The following is a 12,527-nucleotide window of genomic DNA, read 5'->3' on the forward strand; positions in this document are numbered from 1 at the left end:
GCGCGTGTGTGTGTGTGTGTGTGTGTGTGTGTGTGTGTGTGTGGAAAGAGAGTTGTATGTAATACAGATATTATTTTGAGTGTGGAGAGTTTGGAAGGAAAAGGAAAAAATGAAAGTTGTGTATGCTCATATGATTGGAAAAAAAAAGATCGATGGGAATGGAATGGGGACTGAAAATAAGCAAGTGGATCCTGTGATGCTGATTATCACTAGTGGAAGAAATAAAGTAAGACACGTATTCCAACAACTGATAGGCGTTATGAAAGAGGAGAGGAAGATGACCAGCGGGAGAGTAAGCGTCAGGTTAAACAGGAGGAATTGAAGGGATAGTATGTGAAACGGGAAATTCCTGAATCAGTGATAACATCGGATATGAAACAGGGAGAGGACTGGATGGGAAGAGGTCATCAAAGAAGTGCCCGGGGACAAATCAGAGACAGGGGAATAAGAAATTTCTAATAGCGGTAATAGAGTCGAGGCTGAAGGCTGAACGATCGGAGTCTGTTCTTGGGCCGATGCCTGAATTAGCGAAGATTGTTCTCTAGAGTTTTCCACGGAGTTAGAGCGGACACGGTGAGTCGGCGCGCATTGTTAGTCCTCGTTAAGTGACGGTGACGAGGGAAGATCTGCGTGAATACATTAAAAATTTAGTCGTCTTTAAAGAGAAATCATCTAAGAAGAGGATGGACCAATATACTGCAGAAATCAAAACTTGATACTTGGCAGTAACCTAAGAGACCATCGACTGGGATGTTGGGGCATCAGATCCGCTTCGTCAAATTCTCCAATCAAGCAGTGCCGTTAGTCTTAAGTTGATAGAATTTGCACTGACTCTACTGGAGAAAAAGGGCTTCAAGAATCGAATGAAGTCTTTTTCAAAGGTCCCAACAACTACAGCTTCCCCAAACTCAGAGAGAAAAATCATCTTGAGAACTGCGAAATCGCGGTTTTTTTATACTAATCGCTTCTGATTATTCCAATTTGGATTGGTGGAATAGGTTTCATTACTTAGTAGTACGATTTTTCTTTGCTCTCAAATTGGTCAAGATCTTGGGGAAGAAAGGGATGTTGATCGGAATCTGTAGTGTGGAAAAGTGTTCTCCTAAATTTTATGACCTTAAAATTTATGGGAAAATGCTCGTGCAGTCAAGAAAGCGCACGTACAGCGTCAACATGAGACCACTCAAAATTCTACCCCTGAGCGTCACTTCTTAGATTTTGTGATTACGGACTCGTGAGATCGGACTCTTGAATCGTCCATGAGTTGACCGTTAAAAAGTATCTTGGCGTCAGTCTTATGCTTCCAATGATATATTTATTATTTTAGCCACAGTGTTCAAGAAGCATAAACTTGGTATCCTTTTGGTCCCACCGCTCATGCACCGAGTTTAGTTTATCTCGGAACGACATTTACGATGCTGGATTCTTCGTTTTAATTTTTAGTGTGGGAAAAGAAAATTTTTAGTTTTTTTCTAGACTATAATGCTCAACTTGTGCATTATTCGCAGATGTCTTTTTATTTCAACGAATTCCAAATCTCCATGAAAGAAAAGAATCATGGGAGTCAGCTGGACGTAACAATAATTTTCATTTTTCGTTGTCATTTCTTCATTGCTCAATATACATTTTATTCGATATCCGTTGTAATCTTATTCTCGAACTGATATACATTTAGTAATAGTTAGTAGATTGATGAATTATTTGAAAGCACAGTGCATGAAAAATGTTCAACCATTAATTCCACAAGTCCACAGAAAAAAGTACCCTGTGCTGGGATGAAGACCCAGCTATTCTTATATATTTTGAGTCGCTGAACATGAATCTGAAATAAGACGTCAAAATAAGATGTCAAATAACTAGAGTAAAAACAATTGTCAATCTAGAGCGAAAAAAATGACCCATTTTTTCCCATTTTGACTTATTTTTTCGCTCTTGAGATTGAAAATTTAATCTGGGTGATCCTATTTTAATGTCAAATTCGTATTTAGCGACTCAAAATATATAAGAATAGCTGAGTTTCCACCCCAGAGTACTTTTTTGTGGACCTGTGTTATTGCTTATTAGATTGACATTAGCTGAAAAGATTTTTATGTTGTGCTTAATGAGATCTACTATTGTTTTGATGATTGCAAGACATTTTGATGACTTCTATGAATGTTTGTTTTAAAGCAATTCATGCACATTATCCACCACAAAGTGAAACCATTTCTTTTTTCTTCAATTAGGACTTTATGAATTGAAAACTCCTTAGGATAAAATTATACCACAAATTAATAAATAACTCAAAAATTTAGAAGAGATAGAATAGTAATTATACTGTTCTGAAAAAAATATAAATTTTTTATTTAAGAATAAGATATATCTTATATGTGTAATATCTATTTCTTTCATTTTTTAAAAAAATAACTTCTTTTAAGCCTTACATATATTTGAATCGTTAATAATTCTCGTTGTATAGTGGAAACGTGTAACATTAAGACTCTTCATTCAATAAAAGCACTTTTTCTTCATATTCAACTTTATCATAAAATAAATTTAAAAGGGAAAATTATATGTTTAGAACACCAATGTTTGAGAGATTTTAATGGATGGCTATCATATAATCTTTCCATAATTCCATAATTTCGTAAAGTAATATCGAACTATTGTCGACATGTACAAAATGCTAATAATAAAAACATGCCAACTACTGATAATAATAAAAATGATGAAAATTGTGCTTACGATTTTGATATTGATGAAAGCGTAAATGACAACTGCAAATCATATGAGAACATTCTTGAACATATATATAAGATCTTGCTTTCTCATCAAATTTTATTCCAATTCTAATCTTTCTCGGAGCATTATACAAGATATTATAGATAGTACTCATGATTTTTTTTAATAATGTTGCAAGCTCAGTAAATTCATCAAATATTTTTTATTTAAAAAGTAAATCAGTAGATCAAAATATTTTGAAAAAAGTACAAAGTAAATTAAAAATTTTGAAAGAATCTTTTAAAGGTATGGAAACTGAGAGAGAGAAACTTTTGGTTGAAAAAGTTTCAAACGAATATATTCATATAAAAAACAAGCGGTTAAGTGAGTACTTAGATAACTTGAATATACTCAATTGACTGTTTATTATGCAATACAAATTTAGCCCGTAAGACACATCATGTATCACACGTGCTTGCTCGCTCGCTTTCACACTTAAAGCTCATTTTATATCTTTGGTAAGCTTAAGGCTAGTTTGCATTGTGATTACCTAAATATATGTCTTTTTATTAATTAATAAATATATTTCTTTTCTTTTATAAACAATAATTTCCTGGGAAGTAGTTTAAGTAGTAGAAGTTTTGTAATCCTGTCATAGCGCGAAGTTTGATAAGTTGTGGTAATAGATAGTATTCGCTGTAAATTAGATATACTAGATAAATTGTTGTCGATTAAGATTGTTGTTTCTTCCTCTTGATAGATATTTTCTCTTGATAAATGCTTCTTCTTCTTGATAGATACTTTCTCTTGAATCCGATTTTCTTATTGTGATTAACGTTTAGAAGACTCTTACTTAGTATCATAGAAGTATTACAAGTTGGTGATGTTTCAACATGCTATGTGTGCTATATCAAAACTTTTTTTATAATTCCACATTTTTTCAATTAAACCAGGATCTGATCGTATATTTGCATGCACATGCCTTAATATATTACCATTAACTTGTACTATACAGGGTGATTTTTTAACCTGAGACTGCAAAATATCAAACACTATAATTACCTTAAATATCTTTTCGTTAAGTACTTGTTAAGTTATAAGGCTTAAAAGTTAACAGTACTACTGACGCATTAGCATTATACCTGACCGACGACTAAAACCTCTTGAATGTTGATCAGAATCATGTCCTGAATAATATTTGTCGAGATCAAGATTGATTTTTGCACTAAAAATTCATTTTTACGTAAAAATAAAAGAAACAATCTTGAATAATCTTGATCTTGACAAATGTTATTCAGAACATGATTTTGAACAACATTCAAAAGGTTTTAGTCGTCAATGCAATCTCAGATTAAAAACTTATCCTGTATACGTTACAGGATTAAGGACTTTAATAATTCTACCTTTCTCCCATTTTGTTTAAAAATTCTTATTACACATGATCTTCCACAAAATACAGTTGCATTGTTTTTTGTATTAACAACTTCCATATTTTTACTTATATTTAATGGTTTAATTAAATCAAATCTTGTCTAATCTAATTTTAAAAATGTTCTCTGGAGAGATATCATTACACTTGACGGAATAGTTTTATATGTAAACAAAAAATCTGATTATTTATTAACCGATTATTTATTAACTCTTTTGTTATTTCTTTATCCCTCTCAAAAAGTAAAGTTTTGTCTAATACTTTCTTAACAGTTTGTACTCTCCTTTCTGCAATTCCATTTGATTGTGAATGATATGGAGATTTGATAATTTTAATACCATTAGCTATGCAAAATTTATTAAACTCTGTGGAATTAAAGGACAGACCATTGTCCGATAATTCTACTAAATCAATAATCGAAAATATCTCTTTAAATTTTAATATTATTTCTTTTGCACTATAACCGTTACTCATTAGTTTTATATACACTTTGATTTGCGGTCTACTAAAATTAATAATGTATGCGAAATTTGAGAATATTTATGAAAAAAAATCTATAGGTACTCTGTAAAAGTTAACTGGTTTTGGCTATACTACATGGACTAAGAAATCCCGGGATTTTCAATGAAAACAAGCGTTTTTTGGGCAAAGTTATATTTATTCCTCAACATAGTTGCCTTCGAGGGCGATACACTTGGTATAGCGATTTTCCAACATTTCGATGCCCTTTCTGTAGTACGAAACGTCTAAGCCTTCGAAATATGCATCAGTTTCCGCGATGACTTCCTCATTCGATGTGAATCTCTTTCTCTGAAGCCATCGCTTGAGGTTTGGGAACAGATAATAGTCGTTGGGGTCTGGAGAATACGGTGAGTGAGCAACCAATTCGAATCGTAATGGGTCCAATTTGGCCATCGCTTTCAAGGACGTGTGTAACGGTGCGTTATCGTGATGGCAGAACGAAGGCAAAAGTAGCGCCACTTAAACGACTGCTTGTAAACGAATGAACGAAATATCATGAAACTTCATACATAAACTAGTGACAGATGAACCTCTCGAAATGAATCATGTTCATTTTCTAATGGTATTCCACGTATTGAAAAATCCCGGGACTTTTCAGCCCATGTAGTACATGTAAGATATTATTATTTAAAAAATTTGGAGAGTACTGACATAACTCGCATGAACCAATAAATTTTCTAGATCCTCTGACATACTGGACTACCAATAATTTCTCATTAACATTTTTGTACGTATGATTTTCAAATGTTATTCATAAAAAAAGATTTAAAATTTCTTTCCTTAAACTGTTTGAGATTATGATTTTATATCCCATTAGTAAACAATTATATTTTATTATATTATATCGATATACAGGGTGTCTGGAAATAATCATCAAATATTTCATGGGCAGGTAGAGCGGACTAAACTGAGTCGAAAAGTCCTCTACCATTTTGTAAGTTTCCCCAATAATTAATGAGATATTAATTCCTTAAAGATAGTCGAATACTACTGTGAAGTGCATACGCCTACCGATCGCTTGGCGCACGGGCCGTGGGGAGTGGGGATAACTTGGCGGGCCGTCCGAGTTATGAAGGCTTGCGGCGATGTGCGCGACGCAGGGCGCTTGCCAATCTCGAACTCCCAAGGCCCGCACGTCAAGTGATCGGTAGGCATATACACTTCATAGTAGGCCGTGCGAGCGCGCGTATTCGGCTATTTTTAAGGATTAATATCTCGTTAACTATTGGGGAAATTTACAAAATGGTAGAAGACTTTTCAACTCAGTCCATTCTACCTGTCCATGAAATATTTAGCGATTATTTCCAGACATTCTGTATAATATCTCTTTTAAAAATACGGTTTATTATCATCCTCTGTATCATTTAACCATCTTGATACTATAAAATACTGGAATCTTTAATAATAAGTCTTATCTTGTTTCTTTTGCGATATCATAAGCAAAATCTAATGGTATGCCTCTAATTGCGTTAAAAGGATAGATAAAATTTGTAATATCTGTTTCATTTTGCATTGATAGACGAAAAAGGCCGTTTTGCATTTGCTACCAATTTACTTTTTTATATTCAATTTCATACTCATATGCTGATAAGGTTAAGGCCTAACGCGTAAGTCGCTGTGGTAGGAATTGCTTTATTCTTATTAAAAATGTACTGTAATGATTGGCCGTTAACGTAAACTTAGGAATATAAATTTAATATCAAATATAAATTTATGAAACTTCCTAATTCCAAAAATTAAAGCTTCTCTTTCTAAGTTTGAATATTTTTTTGACTGGAGATAATGTATTAGACGCAAACATTACAGGTTTATTTTCTTTATTGATTTTATGGCTTAATACATCCATTCCATAGCCGCTTGATTTACATGTTATAAAAATAGATAATTTAGGGTCATAATGTGTTAAAATATTATTTGACGTAAGTTTTTACTTAATTGAAAAATTTTTTCATGTTTTTCTGTCCATTGGAATTTTGTACGAGTTTACATAAATATAATTTTTTAATACAGATGACAACATTGGTACAAATTTATCGTAGTAATTAAGTAAGTCTACGTATGACTTTAACTACGATGAAGACGCTTTTTTGATACATTCAATTTTATTTTTAGTGAGGTGAACACCATCCGCATCCACAATGTATCCTAAAAATTCTACGTTTCCATTGTAAAATTTCTTTATGTTTGTAATATTTCTTTATGTTGACTTTGATATTAAATTCGTTTAAACGAGGTAACTTTTTATGACATTTTGATAACATCTTCTAAAGTTGCTTTGTATACTAAAATATCATCTAAATAGCACTTTGTGTTAGGCAACCCCACCAAAATAATTTCTATGATTGTCTGGAAAATACCTGGTGCTGAACTAACTCCGTAAGTTATTTTATTATAGAAAGAGATCCATATGAGTGTTTATAATAAAAATTCCTTAGAACATTCCCTTATTTCTAATTGTTGATAAATCAATTACCGTAAAATATTTATTGCCACTTAAACATGCAAAAATATCTGTTGATAAGGATAAGACATAATGATTACTCTCAATAACTTTATTTAATGTTTTTTTTTAACTCAAGCTATCACTTGAATTTTTTTTTTGAAACTAAAATAATAGCGCTTGCCTATTTACTATGATTTACCTTAGATAAAATACCTGCATTGACGAATTTTGTCGATTCAACTTTAGATCTAGAATGGCATTTTGTATGCACTATAAAATATAGGCTTCCCAGCAAATACAGATATATCTCAAAATACGCAACTCATACATAATTTTATAATAATTTTTTTACTCATAACAGTTATGTCAAAAGTTATGTCAAACGTGAATTTACGGAGAATATAGTAGTTACATAATAGCGATATGATTTATATAAAAAACGACTACATGATTTATACATAAAAATTATGTATTGAGATGAAGTGGATGTGTAACATTTATGCAATGCAAAATTTGTCACTGACATATAAATGGATTGTTATTTATTTATTAGTTATTGTCACATTAACTCGATTTCTTTGATTTGAAGAATTTTTGGTTATTTCTTGTTATTAGAATTAAAAAATAGTTCATATAATTTTGCAATTTTATATTTTTTTTAAATGAAAAAAATATATTTTTAATACGTAAAAATTTTCTTAAATGAAAACTATTTATTTATGTAATAAAAAGATTATGATTATATCTTAACAAAAAAGTAATTTCTTATTATAATTTCTTATTTACTTTTATTTTTCCAGTTCAATTTATTATTTACTGTTTTGCATACCTATATTCTTAAATATAATTAATAAATATAAACTATAATTAACTATAATTAACTATAATTAATAATTATAAATATTAATCATTATAAATATTATTAATTAATATTAATCGAGAAAAACGCATCGCATCGCCAAGATTTGAATCCACAATATCTAGAACAGCCTAATAATATTTACGCTAAACTAATTGCATATTTGTGTTCGAATCATTGTTATTGATCGAACTAATGTTACTTATATCCCTTATTATTTATACCATTCTTGTATTAATTTCGTACTTCGCTGACAGTTTAATATTATTAATATTTGAAGAAATTACATTGAAACCAAATAATACGCTGGAAATTTATTTACTTATTGTTAGTTAGGAAATAATAATAATCTATCCATGTTAAATACTTATCCTTTATATTTTTATATCTATAAAAAAAAATCAATGTAACAATCGAATATATTATTATCTAACATATAAAAATATTTAATTAATAGCATAATAGAAGCAAACTCTATAGAACCTAATTTATGCTTTGAATAGATTTTATTTGCTAGCGATACTGATTATTTTGATTACTTCTTTATTGATGAATAATCAGAAATAATTTGCAATAGTATTTACTGATCGATTATTTCCTTCAATTTATCACATTTATTGTTTTTTGATTTATTTATATAACAAATTCTCACTTCTCTCAAATCTCTAAACAAATGTAATTACTGTGAAAAAGGGACATTGTTCGGTATCTCTATGATTCACGACGTCTAGTTATATCGCCTAATCGCATCTATGAAAAATCGATGAATCCACGAGATGTCGATTGCTAAACGACGCATGTATCACACGTAATCGATTTAAAAAAATAATATCAGATCGTCTTGGCAACAAAATAAACTGTTTTTTTCGTCTTCTGCACGCGTCTCGTCTCGTGCAAAATTATCGCCGCGCTACCGCTAAGATCCTTTCCGTATCCGCTGTGAAACACGTTCGCCCGTGCATTTTTAATAAAAAATTTGGAAAGCAAAGAAGATTTCATTTTTCTCGACCAAGTGCATTAATACCCTCGAAGCATTAATACCGCGGGAAACGCTCGGACGGTGATCGCCTGGCCACGCCATTACGATTTCTTCGTGCACTCAGCAAGATTACCAACATTTCTCCTTCGAGCCGGATACTTCAAGTATTTAGCCTCAGTGAAGTGGCGAGCAGCCATTTGGCAGTCAAATATCTCATTAAGACGAGAAAGGCGTCGCAGTAGCAACAATCAGTGCAAGCATCGCGCCAGCGACAGCACACAATTCAATAAAGCAGTTGCAAGGCCCGCGTCTAAGCTTCAGAGACGCAGCCCGGCTCATATTACGTCATATCCTGGCTCAGAATCAGCATTTTACGAGCGGAATCCTATCGACGACGGAAAATAAGGCCCAATCTAGACGACTTGCAACAGAAGTCATTCTTCAACGACGCATCATCTGCAAGAGGAACATTTCCGTCCAACAACGTTCGACTGGAAGGCATCTAGCATCTATCGCATCCTCTCTAGGATTAATTGCGTGCATAACAAGATAAGGAAGACCATTGTTTCCATTGCCAACTAAGTTCCCTCCGCCGCGTCCGTTGCGTGTATATGAGCGCATTTACATTCATGGTCGACCAATCAGAAGCGACGATACTTAAGCGACAGCGCGCGACCATAAAGGCATCATGTACGCGTATCAGAACTTATGTAGAGTCAATCGCCACCATTAGCCCGTCAATAGTGGCTCAACTCGAAGAGCGGAAGGCGAAACTCGAGCAATATTGGGCGGAATATAACGATGTGCAATCGCGTCTAGAATCTTTAGATGAGTCCGAAGGCTGCGATCGAGATCGCTTCGAGGAAACGTTCTATGCGTTATTCGATAGAATCCGCGAGCTTATTTCCCCTTCGCTTTGCGAGCGTCCATCTTTTTTCCATTCTCCTCAAGTGTTCGCGAATCAGATAGTAGTACGCACATTCGATTGCTTAAGCTAAATTTATCGACATTTTCCAGCAAATATGACGAATGATTCCCGTTTTTCGATACATTATCCATTCCAACACCTCGCTCTCAAATATGCAAAGATTTCAGTATCTATGAACGTCACCGATACAAGCGCTGTAATCAGTTCATTGGAATTGTCGGACGCTAATTACGATGTCGCGTGATCAATTCTCAGGGAGCAGTATAACAACAAGCGCGTGATTGTTCAAACTCACATCAGTGCTATATTCGATTTGCCGATTATGACAAGGGAAAATGCAGTCAAGCTCAGAAGACTCTCTGACAGTGCCACAAAACATTTGCACGCTCTTCAGGCATTGAAGCGTCTCACGATGCATTGGGATGATTTTCTCGTTCACCTTCTAATCTCAAAACTTGACTCACTCACGTTACGCGAGTGGCGAACTTCATTAGCGGGCAACGAGCTGCCATCACTTAAGCAGCTGTTAAATTTTATCGCTCATCGACGTCAGGTGCTCGGGCCTATCATAAGGGCTGGCTCCACTTCCGCAAGGAAGGTCAAGGCAAAGTCGCAGCCAAATGCTAAGCGGACATCGTGCGCGGTCACCGTTAAACCTAAATGCAACTTCTGTCAAGGAGAACACGTCATTTATTATTGCAAAAATTTTGTGGCCCTTCCAGTATCACAAAGACTCGCGGAAATTCGCAGTCGCAAACTTTGCGTCAATTGTTTGCGCTCCTCTTCTCATGCATCAAGTAAATGCACTTCCGATCAATGCAAGGTCTGCCAGGCAAAACACAATACGCTATGCTCTCTGCCGCGGACTCATCGACTAACAATACCGATAAGGAAGTTGCACCTAAGGCAACTCCTCTCCCTTCCCTCCTATCGAATTATGCTTTAGAAACATCTAATAACGGAAACAAGTTCAATCATGAACAAGTCATAATTTCGACTGCGGTTGTGCTCATCTGCGGCAGCGACGATTCGCACAGGGCGTGTCGAGCCCTGTTGGATTGCGGATCGCAAGCGAACTTCGTAATCAAGAAATTGGTAGAAGCTCTCGGTTTAGAAACGTGTCCATCAAGTCTCTCGATCTGCGGCGTCAACAGCACGGTAATCTCGACTAATCACGTGGTTGAAATCAAATTACAATCGCGACTCAACTCGTTCACCGCGGCTATCGTTACTGATCGGATTACTGGCAAAATTCCGACGTTTTCTTTGGGGCGGGACAAATTTAATCTTCCACGCAACATTCGTTTAGCTGATTCGCGATTTCACACATCATCGGATATTGATCTTTTAATCGGTGCAGCCTTGTTTTGGAATTTGATATGCGTTGATCAAATCAAGTCTTCGAACAAGCACCCAACTTTCCAAAAAAACATAATTAGGCTGGATTTTAGCGGGTCGTTTGGACAGCACCATATCGACCGTCGCAAAGGTCCACTCGTTCCACGCGTCCGTAACCAATGCGGAATTACACGAACATGTCAGTCGTGCCTGGACGACATCTCCACGTAACCACACAATTACACAATGGAGGAAAACATTTGCGAGCATCACTTTTTAAACAACGTGTCTCAAAATTCTCAGGGTAGATATATAGTCAAGCTTCCAGTCAGAGAGCAAATGTTAAATAACATTGGCGATTCGCGTGAGTCTGCTCTCAAGCGATTGAGCGTCGAGAGACGTTTCAAGCGCGATCCTATTCTTAAAATTCAATACGCGGCGTTTCTCGAATATTTATCGCTGGGACACATGCGACGCATGGAGCCACCCATTGCAAAAGAAACAATATCATTTTATCTTCCTCATCATTGCATCTTCAAAATGATCAGGCAAGCGTCGAAAATCCGTATTGTATTCGATGCATCTTGCCGCAGTAGTTCCGGCGTATCATTAAACGATGCGTTTCTAGTGGGACCTACCATTCAACAAGATTTGATCTCAATTTTAATGCGTTTCCGCTTTTTCACTTATGTCATCACCGCTGACATCATAAAAATGTATCGGCAAATTTTAATACATCCCTCTCAGACGTGCCTGCAGAGAATTCTCTGGCGCAACGATCTTTCTGCTAATGTCGATACGTACGAACTCACTACAGTCACTTACGGTACAGCTTCCGCGTCATTCTTGACCATCAGATGCCTCAAGCATTTGGCCGAGCAGCACGCTCATCAATTCACTCGCGGTTCAGCATGCGTCCTTCGAGATTTTTATGTCGATGACATGCTCACCGGAACGGATACAGTCGACGAATTAAAACTAATTCGCGATGAAACCATTCAGCTATTAAAATTAGGAGCATTCGAATTAAGCAAATGGACCTCAAATTGCCCTGAATTATTAGAAACAGACAATTATGATTATCGTGCTGGTCATTATCAGAGATAATGCGGACTCATGTATTCTGGGCATGCAATGGAATCAGTGTCAGGATGTGTTTCAATTTCTCTGCAAACTTGATACAGGACCTCAGAACTTCTTGTATCAAAACGAATCATACTTTCCGAGGTCGCTAAACTGTTCGATCCTTTGGGCCTTCTGGTCATTGTGATCGCAAAGCTCTTGCAAGATTTGTGGCAATTGGCCATCCAATGGGACGAGTTCCTCAGG

General features: G+C 35.1%; 1 protein-coding gene across 1 annotated transcript; it reads left to right on the forward strand.

Moving 5' to 3' along the window:
• Positions 1–11,444: 11,444 nt before the first annotated feature.
• LOC108686406 lies at positions 11,445–12,305 on the forward strand. Its single transcript, XM_018191708.1, has one exon. It carries the CDS (start codon positions 11,445–11,447, stop codon positions 12,303–12,305), a length of 861 nt encoding a protein of 286 aa, XP_018047197.1.
• Positions 12,306–12,527: the final 222 nt, after the last annotated feature.

Source organism: Atta colombica, unplaced genomic scaffold, assembly GCF_001594045.1.
Source record: "Atta colombica isolate Treedump-2 unplaced genomic scaffold, Acol1.0 scaffold18, whole genome shotgun sequence".
NCBI lineage: Eukaryota > Metazoa > Arthropoda > Insecta > Hymenoptera > Formicidae > Atta > Atta colombica.